Genomic DNA, 23,792 nt, shown 5'->3' on the forward strand with positions numbered 1-23,792 from the left:
AGAACAAAAGAGAAATGTTGGAACTAAAAATGACTGTTGAATTCAAATATAAACAATTTAAAGTAAATTGGCAGAAATCTCCCAAAATGTCTGAACAAAAAGCTATAAAAAGAGATGATTTTCTGAATAGATTTAGTGAAAGTATTAAGCCCTAATGCCCTAAAACAGAAGTTAAGCAAACTATGGCTCGTGGGCCAAATCCAGCCAGCCACTCCTTTTTTTTTTTTTTTGTAATAGTCCATGAGATAAAAATATTTTTAGATTTTTAAATGGTTACATTTTTAAATGGATATATAAGTACCTACATAATAGCTTCGATTTTTTGCCTCCTGGCCTGTGCCACCTAAAATATTTTCTATCTGGCCCTTTAAGAAAAAATTTGCTGACCTCCATCCTGAGACATTCACTGTATGATATCTATTAATCTATCTCCTATGTATCTAGAATGGTACTGGCTAAGACCATCCTTGGAAGATGTGAGAAAACAGTCACTCAAACCATTTTCTGTGTTCTGTGGTTCACATGAGGAATTCGGTTGAGAAGAATCTGTCTAGGCGACCCTACATCCAACTAGTTGGAATCCCAAATGATAACACAAACCGAGGGAAGAAACTTATTAGAGAAATTATTCACACAAAAATTTTCAGAGCTGAAGGGAAACAGTAGTCTTTAAATTGAAATGCTTACCAAAGGCCCAATACAATGAATTTTTAAAACTGTACACACAAAGCATATCACTGTGAAGTTTTAAAACACTGGAATAAAGATAATTATCAAATTTTTCAGACACAGAGAGAAAGATTATCCCTAAAGAAACAAGACTCAGACTTTTCAACAGCAATGCAATGCTCAACAATGATAAAGCAATGCCTTTAAGCTTCTGAGGAAAAATTATCTTCAACCTAGAATTATGAGAGGCCAAACATAAGTTGGCTATTTACTGATCTATCATAGCTGGAAGTCAGTTGGGGACATAGATATATGAGCTATTCAGCAATATGGGAATAATGACCAGAACAACAAAGAGAAAAAGTTAAAAAGTGGTTCCTTCTGAGAAGCAGGAATAGGAGAGAGGGTGCAGCACCAGCGTCTGTTGCTTTTCATTATAAGCCCCTTTACACTCTCTCATTTATTGTTTTATCTTTTTAATTTTTGGTGAGGAAGATTGGCCCTGAGCTAACATCTCTTGTCAATCTTCCTCTTTTCGCTTGAGGAAGACCGTCCATGAGCTAACGTCTGTGCCCATCTTCCTCTATTTTGTATGTGGGATGCCCCCACAGCATGGCTTGATGAGCGGTCCACACCGGGATCCGAACCTGCGAACCCAGGGCCGCTGAAGCGGAGCACGCAAACTTAACCACTATGCCACCAGGCCGGCCCCATATACTATCTCATTTTTAAGCTATGTGTGAATACTTTGATGAGATGATTTTTTTTTAATTTATTAAAAATAGGGGTAAAGCTATGGTCACAAAAAAATAAAGCTTACAGGGTCATATTTATAGGAAAGGTGAAAGCAGAAGAAACAAAAATAAAAATACTGGTGACAGGTTTTTCGAAAAAAGGATAAGTATGTAAGTTTATAAATGCGTAAAAGAGTAGAGGAAAAAAAACTTGCCAGAGGAGTAACCAAATTTTCAAAGAAGAACAAAGGTATTGATAAGTGTCAATTTATTCTACAGCGTTCATAAAGAACCTGAAGTAACGTTCCCGAAAATTTTGCTGGTGGATGCAGGAAAAAAGAATGTAGGCACATTAAAAAAAAATAGCTTTATTGAGATATAATACATACCATACAATAGACTCACTGAAAGTGTACAATTCGATGGTTTTTAGTATATTCATAGAGGCTGCAACCACCATCACAATTTTAGAACATTTTCATCACCTCAAAAAGAAACCCCACGGCCTTTAGCAGTCACTCCTAATTTCCCCTCAACTTTCCCAGTCTCAGGCAACCTCTACTATACTTTCTGTCTCTATACATTTTGCCTATTCTACACATTTAATGTAAGTGGAATCACGCAATATGTGGGTCTTTTGTAATTGGCTTCTTTAACTTAGCATAATGTTTTTGAGGTTCACCCATGTCGTAGTGTGTACTAGTACTTCATTTCTTTTATAGATCAATAATATCCCATTGTATGTATATACCTAATTTTGTTTATCCATTCTTCTGTTGATGGATGGACATTTAGGTTGTTTCTACTTTCTGACTATAATGAATAATGATGCCGTGAACATTCATGTGCAAGTTTTTGTGTGGACATATGTTGTAAGTACATTTTAAAATGAAAACTATAAAAAGTTAAATGAATTAGATAAGTATTTTTACAAGCATTAAGCATTATATAAAGTACCTTGGCATTTTTATTTACATGTTTTATGTCTTTCTACTTTGTTTCTCTATACAGTTAGTAATTTCTAATCAACAAATATAAAAATAAATTACAGATACACTGCCATGGGGGAAAACCCCAAACAGTAAAAAAGATATATAGTGAACTATAAATCTCTCTCATCTTTATCCCACCCTCCGAGAAAGTACTGTAAACAGTTTCTTAAGTCCTTCCAGAAGTATTTTCTGCAACTATCAGCATATGAGAGAGCATATTTTTGTTTCTGTTTTTACTCAAATAGGTGCATCATATACACAGTGTTCTGCACCTTTGTTCCTTCATTTAATATATTTTGAAGCTAGTGCTCTATCAATACATACACATCTGTCTCTTTCTAAACAGCTGATGAGGATTTCATCGTATGGATGTACATAATTCACTTAGTGCTTTATTAACGGGGTGCCCCCCTTTCTTCCTAGCTAACAGAAATCCGGATCTATTCAAATATTGGACGACAATGTGTGTCAGGGATAGATGGCCACTCCGCATCCCCAGGGGCTGCAACCTGATTCCTCTAAGCCTCACGGTAATTCCATTTGCTTTACCAATGACTAGATGATAAATATGCACACGACACAATTCTGGCCCAAGAGATATGAATCAAAGTCTCCCGGGGGAAATTTTGGAAAAAGAGTTCTTCACTTTTTAAAAGAGACAGGTGGGGCAACACTCTCCCTTTTCCGCTCTGGACATCACCCTGTGAGGCTGTGATGTTTGGAACTGCTGCAAGCATCTTGTGACCATGGACAGAAAGCCAAGAGAATCCCAGAGAGGCTGGGTCAGACATGACCCTGTTCAGCTGCTGCAGTCGCCACCCTTCCTCTACGTATGCTGCTTGTGGTTAGAGAGAACAAGTGTGCTCACTGTTTAAGCCAAGATTAGTTGTTACTTCAAGTCTGTTACTTGAAGCTGAAAGCATCCTAAATGATACACTTCCTAGGAGGGGCCTTCCCTAAATCCCCCAGATTCAGGGAATCCCCTAAATTCCCTAATACCCCCCTGATATTCACTCCCTAGCACCCGGTGTTTTCCCTTTCATAACGCTCAGCAGAGCGGTAATTATTTTGAGAAATTTGTTCAGAGGGGTCCACAGTAGTCATAAGCTTCGATGAGGGTAGGGACTGTGGCCATCTCATTAACAAGCATTAGCAAAGTGTCTGGGAAACAAGTATAGAAAAATACCACAACAATCTTTTGTGTGCATGTGGAGGTGGAGAAGCATAAACATATGGATAAAAATACATAGGAAAAAATACTAGAAGATCATGCAATCAGTAACAGTTTTATGGAAATTAAATTATGGCTGATTATTTCTCTTTATAAATATATCACGTACAAGTTACATTACTTCTGTAACATAATACAATATATACATGAACATATACATGCTATGTAAATATAATATGATGAATATGAATATTAAAGATACAAACTGAGCATGATAGGAATATAGAGAGGGGGCTGTTTTCTTCAGATGCTCATGCACTATGCTTATGTACAGAGTACATAATGTGTACATTGCACCTAATGTGTCAGACTTTCTTCCCTCCTGTAACTTGCCTTCCTTGGTCTCATCTGAGCAACTATAAGTGTAGATTTTACTATAATTTGCTATTGAGCCCTAACTTCAATTTGGAGTTTCCTCTGTTTGTTAATCTACCAATAACAGTTCTCCGCAAAAACTTTCTTTGAACTTCATGTTTTCTCAAAGATATAAAGGCTCCCTTCAACTTCTGACCACAATTTCCATTTGACTGTATGCCCAATAACCCCATTTTTACTGTAGTATATTGTTCAATAGACATTTTTATGTGAATATACTCAGTTGAAAACATTTTATGCTATGTTTAATAACACAAATGACAAAGAGGAAAACGGGACCACACATAATCATGTCCTTTGTACAGAAAGTACTAAATCACGTTTCCCATTCTTTTTCTAGCTGTGATGAATTAGCATTGATCCACACAAATTTATCTAGTTATCCTTGCAATATATTTGCAAAATTTCTGACTGAAATAAATGTGTAGCCTATGATCCCAGAATAAAGTAATGCTGGCTAGAATATTTGGTAATCGTGAAATTATGGTAAAAGAGATAATGAGGGAAAGGCAGTAAAGTCCTGAACCTGGTTTATCATTTACAAATGGCTGTCTTTCTTATTTTTGTGGTAACATCTTTAATCCAAAATTAGTCCCAAATTTCAAGCATACTTTCTAATAGGAAATCAAGATTATAAAAAATAATGGGAAGATTTTTAATTACAATTTTAAATTTTAATTACAATTTTAATTCCTCTAACAGATGTCCACATTTTCTATTCCTACTCAGACTGCTTTTGATATATTTTAGGCTTTTAAGGGATTTGTCCATAATAATATCTTATTATTTTTTAATGTCTGTATGATGTTCCTTTCATTCCTGATATTGGGCATTTGAGTTATCTTCCTCTCTCTCTTATTTGGGCTAGCTATGGTATATCAATTTTATTAATCTTTTCAAAGAACCATCTTTGGTTTCATTTATTTCTCTACTTTTTATCTATATTCTATTTCATTGATTTCTACTCTTACTTCCTTCCCTCTACTTTTTTTTTTTTTTGCTTTAGAAACTTAGATCACTGATTTTTAAATCTTTTTTCTTTTATATACAAGAATTTAAAGGTGTAAATTTCTAAGCACTGAATTAGCTCACCCTATATTTTAATATGTTATGATCAGTTAAAATGTCTTCTAATTTTCCTCATTTCTTTTTTGATCCATGGCTTATTTTCAAGTATGCTGCTTAATTTCCAAATATTTGTGGATTTTTCCAAATGTATTTGTATTACTGAATTCTCTTTTAAGTTTGTTGTAGTCAGAGAACATATTCTGTTGAATCTCAAGCCTTTTAAACGTATTCAGACTTGTTTTATGGCCCAATATATGGTCTACCTTGGTGAATGTTCCATGGGCATATAAAAAGGATGTATATTCTTCAGGTATTAGACATAGTGTTCTACACATGCCAAATAGGTTAAGTTGATCAAGAGTGTTGTTTAAATCTTTTACGTACTTAACTGACTTTTTTCATCTAGTTGTTTTATCAATTTTGAGAGAGTAGTGATAAAATCTTCAACTATTCTGGATTTATTTATTTCTCTATTTAGTTCTGTCAATTTTTGCTTTGTAATTTTGAAGCTCCATTATTAAGTGTATACACATTCAGGATTGTATGTCTTCTTGAAGAATAAGCCCTTCTATGATCAGGAAATGTCCCTCCTTATTTCTAGCAATACTCTTCGTCCTGAAGTCTACTTCACCTAATGTTAATACAGCCTGTCTGGGTTTTGTTTTGTGTGGCTTGGCTTAGTTCGTTGCTTTCATGGTATATCTTTTTCTGCACTTTTACTTCTAACCTGTCTATGTCATTATACTCAAAGAGTGTCTCTTGTAAATAGCACATAGTAGTTGAATCTTGCTTTTTTCTTGGTAATTATCGAGATGGTTGGCTTTATAACTTAACATCTTTCTATTTCTTTTTGATTTGTTTTTATTCCTCTTTTCTTCCCTTTTGTCTTCCAGAAGTTATTAATTTCTTGGTATTCTATTTTATTTCCTTTATTGGATGTTTACCTGTAATTTTCTGTTTTAATTCTTAGTGACTGCTTCAAGGATTACAACATGAGGTACTCGGATCTCTTTCAAGAGAACCTGCTGTAGGAGCATAGCTGACTGATAGCCCCCAGCTGACCACGCACCTATGAACCTACCCATTGTGTTCTCCTTGCTTGCTCCCAGTAAAAGACTGGGCACAACAAGGATTCCAGAGCTCGGCCACTCTTGTCCAACACTGGACTTTCCTTCTTTTCTTTATGCTTACCAATTTATTAATAAGAATATTATAAAGGATACAAATGAAGAGCCAGATGGAGAGTTATATAGGGCAGAGCCCAGAAGGGTCCTGAGTGCAGGAGCTTCTGTCCCCATGGAAGTGGCAAGTGGATGCATTCACCAACCTGGAAGCTCAACACTGGACTTTCCTAACAACCTCCCAGACGACCTTTGCCGGGAGACTCCCCATCAGCCTGGATGGGACTTTTTTGGAACTGTGCTGCAGTGTGAGGCTCTTCCTACCCAAACCTTTCTCCCCAATCCTTGCACAGGAGTTAGGCATGCATCATGATGAGGAGGTTCTCCCCATCTGTGCACCCTCCCCATTTGACCTTCACAGGTGCTCCCCAATAAACCTCTTGCATATCTAATCCCACCTTGGTGTCTGTTTCTTAGATGGCCTGAATAGTGGGGTAGTGGGGTTTGGGGACCAGCCCACACTCATCTGGCTGGCAAGGAGCTGCCCTTCCTGAGCAGATGTGGGGCACATATAGTTCCTGGCACAAGGTGGTGGCCCAATTCCTAAAGATTTCTCCAGTGGTGTCTGGGGAAATGTCCTAGTGTGTATATATTATATTAAGCCCAAAGACCTACCAGATGCTAATGTTCCATGGGAGGGCCTAGAGGACCCATCATTAACCACAGTCATCAGGTGTGTGTTGGTGAGAGGGGCAGAAGCATCACCAAGAAGTGCAGTGGTGGCTCTCTTCTGCATGGCAGAACTGATGGCAGGAGAAGTGGTCACAGAGCTGGGCTCCTTAATAGCCATGCAAGGGGATGATCCTTTCCTTCTCCAGTAATAGAGGCCAGCTGGTAGTATTTAATTGCCAGAATAAAGGGGCCTACAATTATTGTAATGACTGGCCAGGTTGGAGGGGCCATGAACCAGACTTTACCTGCAGGGAACAGAGCATGCCGTCCCTAGGGAAAAACAGGTAGATGGCCAATGAAGGTGCTGCTTAACATCTACAATCATAAGAAGGCAAGAATGGAGAAGCAGGAGACTAAGGACAGTTGCCACAATTAAAAAAAAATCACAATCCCTTGTCCAGTTCCCCAACATGTACCAATTTTTGGATCCAAAGCCCACTGACTAAAGAAGTGACTTAGGCCCCAGGAGGAAGGACTCTGCATCACTGCAGGAAGTATATATCGTAATGAATCCTCCCCTTCATCCTCCAAAGGGACTATGGCCAATTATTTGGGTGACTGTATATTAGAGAAAATGAATACTCAGACATATTGAGGACTGTTGGAAACAGGATCTGTGTTGGTCCCCAGAAACCCAAAGCATCATCGAGCTTCCCTATTAGGGCAAGGACTTACACAGACCAGATAATACAAGACGTCCTGGCTGAAGTTCAGCTTATACTGAGTCCACTGGTTCTGCAGATCCACCCAGTAGTCATTTCCCTGGTTCTCAAGGGTAAAATTGGGATTGACATACCAGAAGTTGAGTCTCCCCCCACCACACTGAATCCATGACCTTCGGGACAAGAGCTATCACAGTGAGAAAGCCAAGTGGAAGCTTCTGACACTATCCTCCCTCTGGTCAAGATAGTACATCAAAAACAATATTGATTAGATATGACAACAAAAGCGCAAGGAACAAAAGAAAAAATAAACTGAATACCATCCAAATTAAAAATTTTTGTGCTTCAAAGGACACCATCAATAAAGCCAAAAGTTAACCCACAGAATGGAAGAAAAATTTTGCAAATGACATATCTGACAAGGGACTTGTATCTACAAATATAAAGAACTATGACACCTCAATAATAAAAAGACAGTTATAAAATGGGCAAAGGATCTGAATAGACATTCTCCAAAAAAAATATACAACGGGCCAATGAGCACATGAAAAGATGCTCAACATTGTTAGCCATCAGGGAAATGCAAATAAAAACCGCAATGAGATACCACTTCACATCCACTAGTAGGGCTATAATAAAAAAGACAGAAAATAACTAGCATTGGCGAGGATGTGGAGAAATCAGGACCCTCATACACTGTTGGAGGGAATGTAAAACGGTACAGCCACTTTGGAAAACAGTTTGGCAGTTCTTCATATGATCCAGCAATTCCACTCCTAGGCATATAACCAAGAAAAATGAAAATATATGTTCACACAAAAACTTGTACACAAATGTTCATAGCACAATTATTCATAATAGTTAAAAAGTGGAAACAACCCAGATGTCCATCAACTGATGCATGGATAAATAAAATGTGGTCATCCATACAATGGAATATTATTTGGCAATAAAAAGAAACGAAGTACTGATACCTACTACAACACGATTGAACTTTGGAAACATTATCCTAAGTGAAAGAAGCCAGACACAAAGGACCACATATTGTATGATACCATTTATACAAAATGTCTAAAACAGGCAAATCTAAGAGACAGAAAGTAGATTGGTGGTTGCCTGGGGAGGGGGGCAGGTGTTGTGGGGGAAAATGGGGAGTGACAGCTAGTGGGTATAATGTTTCTTTTTGGAGTGATGAAAATGTTCTAAAATTGATTTTGGTGATGGTTGCACAACTCTGTAAACATACTAAAAACCACTGAATTGTACACTTTGAGTGGGCGAATTCTATGTTATGTGAATTATCCCAATAAAGCTGTTTAAAAAACAAACAAAAATATTGCAACCCATAGGAATGTCTGAGATTAGTACCACCACTAAAGACCTAAAGGATACAAGGGTGGTTCCTATAATATGTTCATTTAATTCTCCAGTCTGTCCCTGCAGAAACCAGACAGACCCCGGAGAACAACTATACATGCAAGCTCGCCCAAGTAATAGCCACAGTCGCCTGTTGGCTCCTGGATACAAGGAGTCCAGAGTGCCCTGGCTCTCTCAGTAGACTGTGGTTCGATAGGACCCTTGCTATGTCCCCTGGAAAGAGTGTGCTCCCTTTGGGGACTTGGACCTCTAACTCAGCAGAGCCCAGAGGTGCTGGAATGGGCAGCACACAGTCCTCCAGTGGGTCTTTGACAATGATGGGAAGTGGGGCCACTCCTACATCTACTCCTTTGTTCTTGGACCTGTATATACTTTCTGTTGCAAACACAGCCTCATAACTGAGGTCTCTGACTTAATGAATAAACTGGCACCCCATCTTTGCAGAGTATTGCCTCCATATTGGTGCTTCAGTCGTGCCTTCAGTAGGCCATCCCAGTCTTCTATGAAGTTGCCTCCTTCGGGAAGGTGTGGCAGGTGATGTGACCAATGGATCCCATAGTCATGGGCTCATTCCTGCACCTCCTTCTCTGTGAAGTGGGTCCCCATACAGGTTGGCATGCAAAAAATTTTCTTATTTTTTCTCAGCTTAGAACACCTTTATCACACTGTCATTCCTGAAAGATATTTTTGTTAGATATAGAATTCTAAGTGGAAAGTTCTTTCTTTTTGGTACCTTAATTATGCTGTTTCATTAGAGTTTCTGAAGAGAAATCCATAGTTATTTGAAACAATGTTCCCCTATACATAATGTGTCGTTTTCCCTGGCTGCTTTGAAGGTTTCTTTTTTATCTTTGGTTTCAGCGATTTGATTATGATGTGTCTGGGCATGGTTTTCTTGGCATGCACTCTGTTTGGCTTTCACTGAATTTCTTTAATCTGTAAACAAATTTCTTTGCATGCACTCTGTTTGGGTTTCACTGAATTTCTTTAATCTGTAAAAAAATATTTTTCACAAGATTTGCGAAATTTTTGGCCATTATTTCTTCAAATATTTTTCTCCACTAATGTCTTTTTCCTCTCTGAGACTTCAATGACCCAAATATTAGACTCTTTTAACATTGTCCAGGTCCCTCAGGCTCTACTAATTATTTTTCAATCTTTATTTTCTGTTCTTCAGATTAGACAGTTTCTACTGACTTATCTTTAAGTTCACTGATTCTTTTCACTATTATCTCTATCCTGTTATTGAGCTCATCCAGTGATTTTTAAAATTTCAGATATTGTATTCTTAAGTTCTATTTCTATTTCATTCCTTTTTATATCTTCTGTTTCTCTGCTGAGAATGTTTACCTTCCCATTTGTTTCAAGAGTGTTTACCTTTATGTCATACAGCATGGTTATAATAGCTGCTTTAAAGGGTTTTAGTAATAATTTCAATGTCTCGATCATCCTGGGATTGGCATCTGTTGACTGTCTTTTCTTCTGAGGATTGGTCATCTTTTCCTGGTTTGTTGTATGTAAAATAATTTTGCATACATTTTGAATATTATGTGGTGGTCTGCCAAAATCTGGATCTGGGTCTGGGTCCTGCTAAAATCCTGAATATATTTGTTTCAGCTTTATAGTTGTTTATAGCATCAGGTTAACTTCAATGCCATATTACTGCATCGTGTCTAAAGTTAGAAGTGTTGATTTTTTTTCTTAACTCTTGAAAAAAATAACAATAATATAAACAGCTAAATACCTCTTTAATATAATAAATAATAAAAAGTTACGTTTAATGGAGAAAGACTAGATGCATTCACATTAAAATTGGGAACAAGACAAATAAACATTCATCCTTCTTATGACTAAATGTTATTTGACATGTGCAAGCCAATGATATTAGAGAAGAGAAAAAAGAGGTACAAAGAAAACTTCAATATATTGGACACATATTTCTAAGAAAAATGCAATAAAATTAGTAAAATAATAATAAAAGTATAAATAAATAAAAAAATCAACCACTTGGGAATTTTAAAACTCTAAGCAATACTTGTGCCAAAGAAGCAATCAAAACCAGAGGTTACCAAATCTGGAATTTATTCTAGAGAAATTAAACCAGAAATTTAGCTTCACTTTTCTCCATATGACTAGCCAGTCGACTCAATACCATTTCCTCAAGAATCCAAAATTTCCAAACTGATTTAAAATGCTGTTTCTATGCCATATTAAATACAGTGGTGGAGATCCTTCTCTAAACAAGAAAAACCAGAAGCACTCTAGTTGGGCTGTGGGCTGGATCTTCAGTAATAGATTCTTAGACATTTGCTTCAACAATTTCTTTCCTTCCAATTTACTTTATCAAAACAAAACAAAACAAACAAAAAACCTTCAAATGTGAAATACAGAGGAGTGGCTTCTGTTTTCCTGACTGAAATCAAGTGTGGCACCACAGAAGCCTCCAGAGAGGCTGGTGTTTCAGGAATGGTCAGCTACGTGAAATGCTGCTAAGAGCAAGAATAAGATGAGATTAGATGAACGTAGCAACATGCAGGTCACTGGCGACCTTAATAAGAGCAGTTTCATTTGAGTGATGCTATTGTGACTTTGATTAGAGTGGGTTAAGGAAGGTATTAGAGGAGGAGAAATGACAGGGGCATGATGCTGGTTATTCAGGTAAACAGAGAAATGAGTCAACAGCTAAAGTGGAATATGATGTCAAGGAAGAATGTTTTCAAGACGGAACGTACAAATGGGAACAATCCAGCAGAGAAGGGGAGATTATTGATATGTATCTCTACCACTGTTGGTAAGGTGTTGATTCTGACATCAGTTAGGACTCTGACAGACAGGTACAACGAGATGTTGTCAGTCTGATGGCCCTCCCGAGAAGCCTGAAATAACTGCTGATTGGAGTGCTCTTATGGCAGAGTGAGGTGGGCTGAGGGGAAAGGCAGGAATGTGAATGAAGGGTGTACGAGAAGAAATATATCCACTTATCATAGGACCTCATCATCTCTTGCCTGGATCCGTCTATTTAATAAATGATTGGGGAGACACAAATATTGCATTATCTTTCAGGGAAAACACCAAAATCTGATAAATTAGAATAAGACTATCATATAGTCTCTAAACCAGTTTTGCTTATTAGAATAGGATAATTCCAGGTTTACAATCATCTTTTACCTCTTCATTACTCTACATTTATGTTTTTCATAACAAGATAAATGGTCCCAGGACCACGTCACCATTGGATACCTAGACTTAACTCTTTTGAAAGTTTTAAAAATCTAGGCAAATTCTTATAAGATACATTTTAGAATATTATAAGTGAGAACTTTTAATTCTAACCTATTGAGAAAAAATTTATTTTTGCTGTTTAATGAAACAAAATGCATACTTACTCTGAATAATATTTCTTCATTCCATTTTGGATTCAAACTCTAGAAGACAATAAACATAGTATAACTAATTTTGTAACATTTTGTCATATAAAAATAAAACAAAGTGTATTTAAAAAATTTTTTAATAATGCTAAGTCTAACCTTTTTCATGGTTTTCGTCTGCACACTTGTAAAAATTCCATTCATTGGGTCATATAACGTCACTCTCACATAAGGATCACTGTTAAAATTAAAAAAAAATTTTTAATTGTTGCTTATTAAAACCAAACTTTGCTTACTCAAACTATAAAAATCACAGAATTTTCCTTGTTAACAATTTCTACAATTATTTCCTACACTTAAAAGTAAGGGTTCCTTGGGGCCGGCCCAAGGCCGTTGCGGTTAAGTGCGCGTGCTCCACTGTTGGCAGCCTGGGTTCAGATCTCGGGCGTGCACCCGGGCACCGCTTGTCAGGCCATGCTGTGTTGGCGTGCCATATAAAGTGGAGGAAGATAGGCACAGATGTCAGCCCAGAGCCAGTCTTCCTCAGCAAAAAGAGGAGGATTAACATGGATATTAGCTCAGGGCCGATCTTCCTCACAAAAAAATAGAAGAAAAGTAAGGGTTCCTTAGGTAGGGAAACTAATTATAGTAATTTTTGCATTTTGTTAAAAAGCTAAAGTACCATGTTAGTGAAATAGACAAAGAATTAGGAAAAAAACCTTTTTTCACAATTTAATGATTTCCAATCTTTTTAGATTTTTGAAATTTTGTTTGATTTTCATTACATTCTTTCTTTTTCTGAGTTAAGATGGTTAATTCAATGACTCTCCACACTAGCTTCGCAAGACCTCAGGTTGTTCCAAGCTATCTCATGGGTGTAAACTCTTTTTACAAAATAAAGGCAAAGTGCTTCCAGTTCAAAATTATTATGTATCATGTAACCTCTTCTACAAAGAGACATGGAGAAGGAAAATCTGGTGATATTTAGGTTTGCAAAGCAAAAGACTTCCGACAATTTCCTAGTCCATGGTCACATTTCTCCCATTTCCCGTGGGTATCCCAAGTTCTCACCATTCTCCACCACCAACTCCCTCCCTCCCATTTCCTCATAAAACCTTACTTCTTACTGTGACAAAAATCAAAGCCATCAGACCATTCCCAACATACTGGTATTTATCAGAACCCATTCTTCCCCCTAACCTCAGTGAGTCAGGTGTTGCACCCCTTGTTTGAGGCCAATGCTCCTCCCCAGTTTCCTCGTATCTCCTCTGGAACCTTACAATCATCTGTTTTCACTTCTCTCTTTTATACCTTCAGCTTCTCTTTTGACCTAGGTTTTTCTAGTCATAATCCCTCCTTGATTCTCCCTCCTGCCTCCATCAAAGCAAACTAGACTTTTTCTTCCTGTCTCAAAGTTTTCAAGAGAATAATCCATAATGACAATGATAACAACAACAATAACGATTAATACTCATATACCAATGATTCTGTGCCAGGCACTGTTCTAAGCAGTTTACATACATTAACTCTCTGAATCCCGAGGTATAAAAAAGTAGGTACTATTATCTCTATTTTGTACAGCGAGATGTCAACTCACACAGCTAGTAAGTGGGATAGCCAGGACTGAAACTCTAGCACCTGGCTCCAGAGGCCATGCTCTTCACCACTACAGCACACCACCTCCTGCTTCATTTCCTCAACTCCCACTGCTCTTCAAAACCTTACATCTGGTTTCCACCTCCTCCCTTCAGACCTGTTCTTCTGAAAATGCTCTCGAAAAGTCACCAGGCTCAACACTTTCCAGGCACTTATTTTTTTGGTTCTCTCTATATTTGATACTACTGACCATTTTCTCTTTGAAACACATCTCATTTAGCTTTTATGACACAACTCCCTTTTGGTTCTCCTCATACTATTCTAACTGTTCCCTCTCAGTCTCTCTCTTAGGCTCCTCTTCTTCTATCTGCCAGTTAAATACTGATATTTCCTAAAATATTGCCCCTGGTCTTTTGTTCTCTCTACCTTTTCCTTTCACAATCTCATCTACGGCTTATCAACAACTATATACTCTAGAATAGAAATATAAAATGTAAATGTAAATGTAAATATATATCCCTGGTCTCACCACCCAGCCAGACATTTCCACCTAGATAGTCCACAGACAACATCTGTTCAAGAGTTTTGTCCATTTTTAATTGGTCTTTTTATTATATTATTATTGAGTTGTAAGAGGTCTTTATATATTGTGGATTAAAGGCCTTGGTCAGATATGTTTTGAAAATATTTTCTCCCAATCCATGATTTGCCTTTTCCTTTTCTTAACTGTGTTTTTCAAACAACAAATGTTTTTAATTCTGATGTTCACTTCAACATTTTTCTTTCTTTCATGGTTCTACTTTTGAGTCTCAGTCAAGAAATCTTTGTGTAACCTAGTAGAGCAAGGACTTTCTCCTATGTGTTCTTCTAGAAATTTTTATAATTTTAGCTCTTATTAATTTTCTATATGATGTGTGATAAGGAATGAGATTCATTTTGTTCTCTACAAATGTACTGAAAAGACCATCCTTTCTCTTGAATTACTGTAGCAGCTAATCACATATTGTTGACCCTTAACCTATAACATAACCAGGCTATTTGTACAAAGGCCACAGGGACATGTTTTAACAGGTTTGAGCAGGTTCTCAAATCTGACCTGAAACTTTACTGATGTTGGAATGAGTTATTTTTCAGGAACAAAAAAGGATGAGGAGGTCACCCAAGACTGAAACCCATTGTTAAGGAAGGAAATAACGTCAGACCCTGTGGGCACAACAGCAGACGAGAAGTCTGGAGAATGAATGCCAGAAATAGCCTGACCCCCTCCCTATTCTTCCCTCCTCCTCATATAACTGCCTCAAGATTTTGTGTTTGGTCTTTGGGACATGAGTCCACCATGTTCTGGTTTTGCTAGCTATCTGAATAAAACCCTTTCTCAACCACCAACTCGTCTTGCAATTGCTTGGCATCAGGTTGCAGCAAGCAGAACGAGCCCTTGCTTGTTACATTACCTTAACACTTTTTGTCAAAAAGCAACTGACCACATATATGTGTATATGTATATGTGTGTGTGTGTATTTCTACACTCTTTATTCTATTTCATTGAACAATGTATCTATCCTTATGCCAATGCAACTCTGTCTGGATTACTGTAGCTATGTAGTAAGTCTTGAAATTAGGTAGCATAAGTTCTCCAATTTTGTTCTTTTTCTAAATTGTTTTGGCTATTCTAAATCCTTTGATTTTTCATAAAAATGTTGGACTCAGCTTATCAATTTCTCCAAAAAAGCATGCTGGGATTTTGATAAGGACTGTGCCAAACAGAATCAAGTTAGAGAGAAATACCACTCTAACAATACTGAATCTTCTAATCCATGAACATGGTATATTTATCCATTGATTTAGATCTTCAATTTCCCTCAGCAGTTTTGCAGTTTTCAGTGTGCAGTTCTTGCAAATCTTTTGTTAAATTTATTTCTAAGTTTTTACTTTTATGCTATTGTGAACGAAGATTTTTAAAATTTATTTTCCAATTGCTCATTGATGAGATGTAAAAAAATAACTGATTTTAGTACACTGACTTTGTATCTGTTGGCCTTGTATCTTAGTTCTAGCAGCATTTTTGTAGATTCGTTAGGGTTTTCTATGTACATGACCATACTGTCTGCAGATAGACAGTTTTCTTCCTTTTCAGTCTGTATTACTTTTATTTCTTTTCCTTGCCATATTACATGGCAAGGACATTCAGTACAGTGTTGAATTGAATGTTAGAGCAGATAACCTTGTATTGTTCCTGAGTTTAAGCAGAAAGCATTCAGACTGTCACCACTGAGTATGTTAGCTATTGGTTTTTTCACAGATGACTTTAGGTTTAGAACACTCCCATCTGTCCCTAGTTTGCTAAGAGCTTTTATCATGAATGGGTGTTGAATTTTGTCAGATGCTTTTTCTGCTTCTACTGAAATGATCATGTCTTTTTCTTTTATTCTATTAATATGGTGAATTATATTGATTAATTTTCAGACGTTAAACCAATCTTGCATTTTATTCTTAGTGTGCCGAGAGTTTTTATCATAAATGTGTGTTGGATTTTGTCAAATGCACTTTCTATACCTATTGAAATGATCGTGCATTTTTTCCTTCTGTACTATATTAACATGATGAATTACAGTGATTGATTTTTTTTTTTTTTTTTTTTTTGGTGAGGAAGATCAGCTCGAGCTAACATCCATTGCCAATCTTCCTCTTTTTGCTGAGCAAGATTAGCCCTGGCTAATATCTGTTCCCATCCTCCTCTATTTTGTTTATGGGATGCCGCCACAGCATGGCTTGATGAGCAGTGCATAGGTCTGTGCCTGGAATCCGAACCTGCGAACGCTGGGCTGCTGAAGCAGAGTGTGCAAACTCAACCACTACCAGCGAACTACTATCCAGGCAGCCCCAATTGATTTTATTTTTAAATGTTGAACAAACCTTGCATTCACAGGAAAAATCTCACCTGGTCATATATTGCTATATATTGTTCAATATAGGGCCATTCAAGTTTTCTCTTTCTTCTGTGATTAATTTTGGTAATTTCTGTCTTTCACAGATTTTGCCTACTTCATCTAAGTTGTGCACAATTCTTTACTGGCATGAAGTTGTGCACAATGTTCCCTTTTTGTCTTTTTCATTCCCATACACTCTATAGCAATGCCCGTTTTTATTCCCATTATGGTAATTGGTGCCTTTGCTCTTTTGCTCTTGATCAGTCTAGCTGAAGTTTAAAAATTTTATTGATACTTTCAAGGAACAAGCTTTTGATTTCAGTGATTTTTTCTATCATTGTTCATTTTCTATTTCATTAATTTCTGCCCTTTATTATTTTCTTCCTTTTCCTTCTTTAGAATTAATGTGCTCTTCTAATTCCCTTCCTTTTTTTTTTTTTTTTGGTGAGGAATATTGTCACTGAGCTAACACCTGTGCCAATCTTCCTCTATTTTGTATGTGGGATGTTGCCACAGCATGGCTTGATGAGCAGTGTGTAGGTCAGTGCCCGGGATCCGAACCCGTGAACTCTGGGCCACTGAAGCTGAGCACACGAACCTAACCAATATGCCACCAAGCCAGCCCTCTCTTTCTAATTTCTTAAGATTAAAACCCAAATCATTCATTTAGATCTTGCTCCTTTTCTAGTTAAGTATTTTAAAACTATAAATTTTCCTCTAAATATTACTTTAGATGCATCTCACAAATTTTGATATTGCTGTATTTTAATTTTCATTCAGTTCAAAATGTTTTCTAATTTCTCTTGTGATTTCTTTTTTGACCTATAGATTATTTAGAACTGTATTGTTTTATTTCCAAATATTTGAGGTTTTTCTACATATCTTAATGTTACTGGTTTCTAACTTAATTCCACTGTAATTAGAGAACATCCTCTACATAATTTCAATCTTTTCACAATACTTGAGACTGGTCCTGTGGCCCTGCACATGGTCTATGTTGGTGAATATACCACGTGCACTTGAAAAGAACACATATTTGGCAGTTGTTTGATTTACTGTTTTATGGCCCAGTATATTATGGTAGACAGACCAAAAGATAGCTCCTCTTATCCCAAGCTCCTAATGTTCATGCCCTTTGTGTTCCCCTCCTCTTAAATGTGGAAAGGACTATGTGTTCCAACAAATATATTATGGCAAAAGTGACAAAATATATGTTGTTACACTACAAAAGATTATAACTCATCTTGCCAGGAGACTCTCCCTCCTTTGCTAGCTTTGAAGAAGCAAGCTGCTAGCGTGTGAGCTGCCACATGAAGAAGGCCAAGTGGCAAGAAGCTTGGGGTGGTCTCTGGCTGACAGTCAGCAAGAAACTGAAGCACTCAGTCCGGCAGCCTGCAAGGAACTGAATGCTGCCAACAAGGACATAAGCTTGGAAGCGGATCCTTCCCCAAATGAGCCTCAGATGAGACCACAGCCCTGGCCAATACCTGACTGCAGCTTTTCAAGACCTGAAGCAGAGGGCCCCATTAAACCATGCAGGGACTTCTGACCCACAGAAACCATGAGATAATAAAAGTGTGTTCCTTTAAGCTGTTAAGTTTGTGGTAATTATAGTTGTGCTGCAACAGATAAATAATACATGTATGGGCTACACTGATGAATGTACCATGTGCACTTGAAAATAAGTGCACATTTGGCAGTTGTTAGGAATAGTGTTCTTTACGTCCAAGTTCATAATATTGTTCAGCTTTATGTTTTTGTTGATTTTTTTACCTAGCTGTTTTCTCAATTGTTGAGAGAGAAGTGTTAACAACTCCAACTATGACTGTGGAATTTTTTAATTTCTCTCTTTAATTCTGTCAAGTTTTGCTTCATATATTTTCAAGTTCTATTAGCAGGCACATATAAATTCATGATTGTTATTATCTTGCTAATGAATTTATTCTTTTATTGTTATGAAATATCTGGAAATACTTCTTGTGTTGAAATCTATTTTATCAGATATTAATATAACCACTTCAGTCTTTTTATGCTTATGCTTTGCATACCATATTTCTTTGCGTCCATTTTCTTTCAACTTAGCTGTGTCTCTATACTTTAAGTGCATCTCTTACAACAGCATGTAGTTGGATCTTGTTTTTCAGTCCATTCTAATAACCTCTGCCTCATATTCACATTAGTCCATTAATGTTTAATCTAATTATTGATATGATTGGATTTAGGCCTACCAATTTATTAATTGTTTTCTATTCTTCCCTCTCCCCTTTCTTTTTTTGATCACTTGTTCTTCCTTTCCTGGCCTTTTGTTTAATTATTTTATTTTTTCAAGAATTTTAAAATTTCTATTTTTTTAAATAATTCTTTACATTATTTTTTAGTGGTGTATCTAAGTATTAGACCTTTAATTTTTTATTCCACTTACATTTAATATGTTCCACTCTATTAAATAGAGTAACCCACACCCATCCCAGTCCTTTATGCTATAGTTGTGATACGTGTTCCATCTGCATATAATATAAATCCTACAAGACAATGTTATAAGTTGTGATTTAAACAGGCATATATTTAAAAAGTTATGATGAAAACAGCAGTCTTTTGTATGTTCCCAGATATTTACCATTTCTGATGCTCTTTATTCCTTTCTGAGGACCTGACTTTCCACGTGGTATCTATTCTCTTTAGCTAGAAGAACTTCCTTTAGCTTTTCCTACAGTGCAGGTCGGCCAATGACAAAGTCTCATAGTTTTCTTTTATCTGAAAATGTCGTTATTTTATCAGGATCTCAAAGGATTTTTTTCACTGAATATAGAATTCTGGGTTGACAGTTATTTATTCTATTGTTCCATTTTCTTCTGGCCTCCATAGTTTCTGGTGAGAAGCCAGTCCTTAACTGTCGTTCCCTTGTATGTAATATGTCATTTTCTTCTCTTTCTTCTGTCAGGATTTTTCTTTCTACTTGGCTTTCAACAGTCTGACTACTATGTGCCTTAGTATGTTCTTAGTTTTTATCCTGCTTGGTGTATTTTGATACTATAAATTTGTGTCTTTCACCAAATTTGGAAAAAATCTGGCTATTATTTCTTCAAAAAATGTTTTGCCTCATTCTTTCTCTCTCCTCTATTATTAGGACTCCAATTACATGTATGTTAGACTGATATTATCGAACAAGTCCCTGAAGGCCCTGTTCCTTTTCAAAATTTTTCAATCTTTGTCTCTCTCCTCTTCCAATTGGAAAACAATTTCTATCGCTCTATCTTTAAGTTCAATTAATTTTTCCTCTTCATTTTCATTCTACTGTTAATTCTATCCAAGAATTTTAATTTCAAATATTGTATTTTTCAGTTCTAGAATTTTCATTTTTTATGGTTTCTATTTCATTCCTGAGATTTCCAATCTTTTGATTTACTAGGAACATATTTTCTTTTCTCTACTGAGAATGTGTTCCATTTTCCTCATTCTTTATAGATCATATAATTTTAGGTTATATCCTGGAAATTATAAACGTTAAGTTGTGGAAACTCTGGATTCTGCAATTTTTCTCTGATGAGTGTTTGTTTTATTTTATCATGCAATTGACTATCTTATTAGGACAAGAATCACAAACCCTACTTCTTGGGCAGCAACTTCGATCTCTGTTCAGCTCTTTTGGCTTTAGCTGAGTTGCTCTGACTCTGCTATCATATGTGTGAGTCAGGGTCAGCAAGAGATGTCAGCAGACGTAGTTTGGGAATCTTCTATCCAGTTCTCTCCCTTCCAGAGTCCCCTCCATCGCCATGTTTTCTTCAGATTAAGAAATCTTCTTCATGGATTCCCAAGCCATGAATACTAGAATTTCTCCATGTTCTGACTCCACATGGCTTCAGACTAATTCATAAAATAGGAAACTCACTCAGTGCAACTCCCCACCTCCAAATATGGACTCCCCAGTAGACTCTGCCTGCTCTGTTCACTCTCTGCTTCCTTCAAGTTGCTGTTTGTTGTATTACGTTCAGAGTTTATGGTTGTTATCTGCTCAAGGATTAGTCTGTTAGAATTTTACCAACTCCCAGAAGCAGAACTCAATAATGTATCTTATAACTGCCACTCTGAGTTGTACCTTTGCTGAATTTCACATATTGAGTAATTCAGATATCAAAGAACTTAGTAAACCACCAATTGGAAATATTATTTCACCTCACACAACAGTTTACTAATAATATTATTCAATTTTTCATCTAACCAAAGTTTAGAAAAAATTAATTACCAAGTGCAAAGTTTTAAAATTACAACCCAACTTGATATACTTACCTAGATCCCAAGATATCTTTCTTGGCAAGGCCTATTCCAGCTATAACTTTCACTCTCACAATTCGGGAATTTTCCTAAAACACAAAAATTTATATTTTACTTTCATGTATTTTATAACTTATGTATCTTTATATGTATACATCAAATAATCAGGATATTAAAATTGGAAGAATCTTTTTCAGAAAATAATCTGATTAAAAACTATATAAAGGAAAATGAAAACTATATTGTTATTTATAGTAACTTGATTATCTATAAAGAAAAGCCAAAAAAACTAGAGTCAAATTATTACACTGAGTAGGAATTTATCATTACTTCCAAGAAAATCTAAAGCCAAATTATTGGAACTAATATAAATTTATCATTGTTGCTATGTACATAACACAAAATCAAGAGTTCATAATCATTTGTAATAACTATTCAGAAAGGTAATTATTTTAAAAATTCCATTCAATAGACTATATATTAAATAAAAGTATAATGTATTGACACTGTAATACATAAAATATAAATTTCTTGGGTATCATAATAGTATTACGAGGTTTTATCTAAGAACATCTTAGTTTTAAGAGATACAAATCTAAGTATTTAGGAATAAAGTATGACAAAGTCTGCAACTTACTCTTAAAGGGCTCAGCAAATAAAAAGTTAAACGTGAGTGTCTGTGTGTGTGTATGGAAATAAAGGGAATAAGCAAAATGTTACCAATCTGTGGATCTAGCTGATGAGTAACTATGTGTTTTTTATACTACTCTTCTTACTGTCCTGTAGATTTGAAAGTGTTCAAAATAAAAAGGGGGGTAAGAAAATATTATAAAACAGAATGCATTTTTAAAAAATTCACAAGTAAGCAAAACTGTTAGAGAAACAAAATTTATAACAAATGTCAAAAATCTTTATGGATAAAATTTAAAAGTTATTGAAGAAAACAAGGAACACCTGAAGAAATTCACTGTGTTCATGGATGGAAATATTTAATATTATTGTCTGATTCTCCAAAGTAACCTATAAATTTAATATAATTCCAACTCCTCTCCTCTAAATTTTTCATAGAGCCTAACGAACGATTCTAAAATTCATAGGGAAGAGTAAAAATGAGTAAAGAAGTAAACAATAACATTGATCACTATCTTATACTATATATAAAAACAAATTCCAGGGGCCAGCCCGGTGGTGCAAGCAGTTAAGTGCGCGAGCTCTGCTGCAGCGGCCTGGGGTTCGCTGGTTCGGATCCCGGGCGCGCACCAACGCACTGCTTGGCAAGCCATGCTGTGGCAGTGTCCCATATAAAGTGGAGGAAGATGGGCACAGATGTTAGCCCAGGGCCAGTCTTCCTCAGCAGAAAAAGAGGAGGACCGGCAGATGTTAGCACAGGGCTGGTCTCCTCACACACACACACACACACACACAAAAAAAACAAATTCCAGATACACTAAGGTCTAAAAGTGAAAAAGAAAACTTTAAAAATTTTATAACATATTTTAGAATATTTCTATGACATTGGGGTAGAAAAGGATTAAAAAAAAATACAAACCCTGATGGGAAAAGTTGTTAGATTTGACATTAAAATTATATATCTTTCATATGAGAAAAGATGCCATGAGCAAAATGAAAAGAGAAGGGGACAGACAGGCAGGAACTATCTAAAGTATGTACCACAGAAAAATTATGATTATCCAGAATATATTAAGAACTCTTAAAAACCAATAAGTGAAATATAAATAACCTAATACATAGAGAAATCACAGAGAATGGCCAATAAACACATGAAAAGATCCTCAATCTTGCCAGCAATCACAGAGAACTCGAATACACTGTTGGTGGGAGTGTAAACTGAAGAATCTTTCTGAAGATATTTGGCCATATCTACTAAAATTCTAAATCAATAACCCAGGAGTTCCAATTTGAGATATATCACCTAGATAAACTCTCAACTCGTGTACACAAGTACACAAGAATTCACAGCATTCAGTATTCACAGAAGCATTTACAAGATCAACAAATATAAAATAAATGCTGCCCAACAGATAGCAACCTAACTGATTCCATTCTAAAATTATTCCATCTGCAAGTAGTAGGTCATATTCCCTTCTGAGGAGAGGTCTGGGTGGGAGAAAATATACATATGATAGAGTATTTATTTCAACCTTCTTCCATTTCTAAATACTTACGACCATCCTCATTTCTGGAAGTTTCACTGAATAAATATAATAACTGAAATATTCTATTAGCTCCACAACTCAGATGATGAACTCGGATAACACAGAAATCCTTGACTAGAGATGCTAGCTAAAATATAACTTTCCTACACCCCCAAATAAAACTAAATACGTACCTGGTCTTGCAAGAAAGAGGAGAAATCCTCAGGTATGAGAAATAAAGATAGAACTGAAAACCAGAGAGGAAAACATGTAAACTGAAATTTCAATTTTCTGTGGAGATGGATTCCCAAAAATCTGAAGAGACGTACAGATTACCCTTTTCTCCTGGAAAGTCACTGAATAAACAGGTTAATTTCATTGGCCCTAACAGCCAAATTCTCACTATACCAGTTGACTAGGAAATGGCTATACTTTATTAGATAGGTACTAATCTCCAAGACTGAATTCTGAAAATTAGAAATCTTTCCTGTGGTAACTGAATTAATAAATAC

General features: G+C 36.2%; 1 protein-coding gene across 3 annotated transcripts in view; it reads right to left on the minus strand.

Moving 5' to 3' along the window:
- The window catches only part of NEDD4 (NEDD4 E3 ubiquitin protein ligase), a 115,431-nt gene that overhangs the window by 78,859 nt on the left and 12,780 nt on the right, over positions 1–23,792 (minus strand). For all 3 annotated transcript variants that reach the window (XM_004421609.3, XM_087427561.1, XM_087427564.1), the window contains exons 2-4: positions 21,140–21,213; positions 12,489–12,567; positions 12,348–12,386 (exon numbers count right to left, since the gene is read on the minus strand). In XM_004421609.3, the coding sequence (XP_004421666.1) occupies positions 12,348–12,386; positions 12,489–12,567; positions 21,140–21,213 (192 nt within the window). The remainder of the gene's footprint in view (positions 1–12,347; positions 12,387–12,488; positions 12,568–21,139; positions 21,214–23,792) is intronic.

Source organism: Ceratotherium simum, chromosome 3 (genome assembly GCF_057802395.1).
Source record: "Ceratotherium simum simum isolate JZ-2026a chromosome 3, ASM5780239v1, whole genome shotgun sequence".
Lineage (NCBI taxonomy): Eukaryota > Metazoa > Chordata > Mammalia > Perissodactyla > Rhinocerotidae > Ceratotherium > Ceratotherium simum.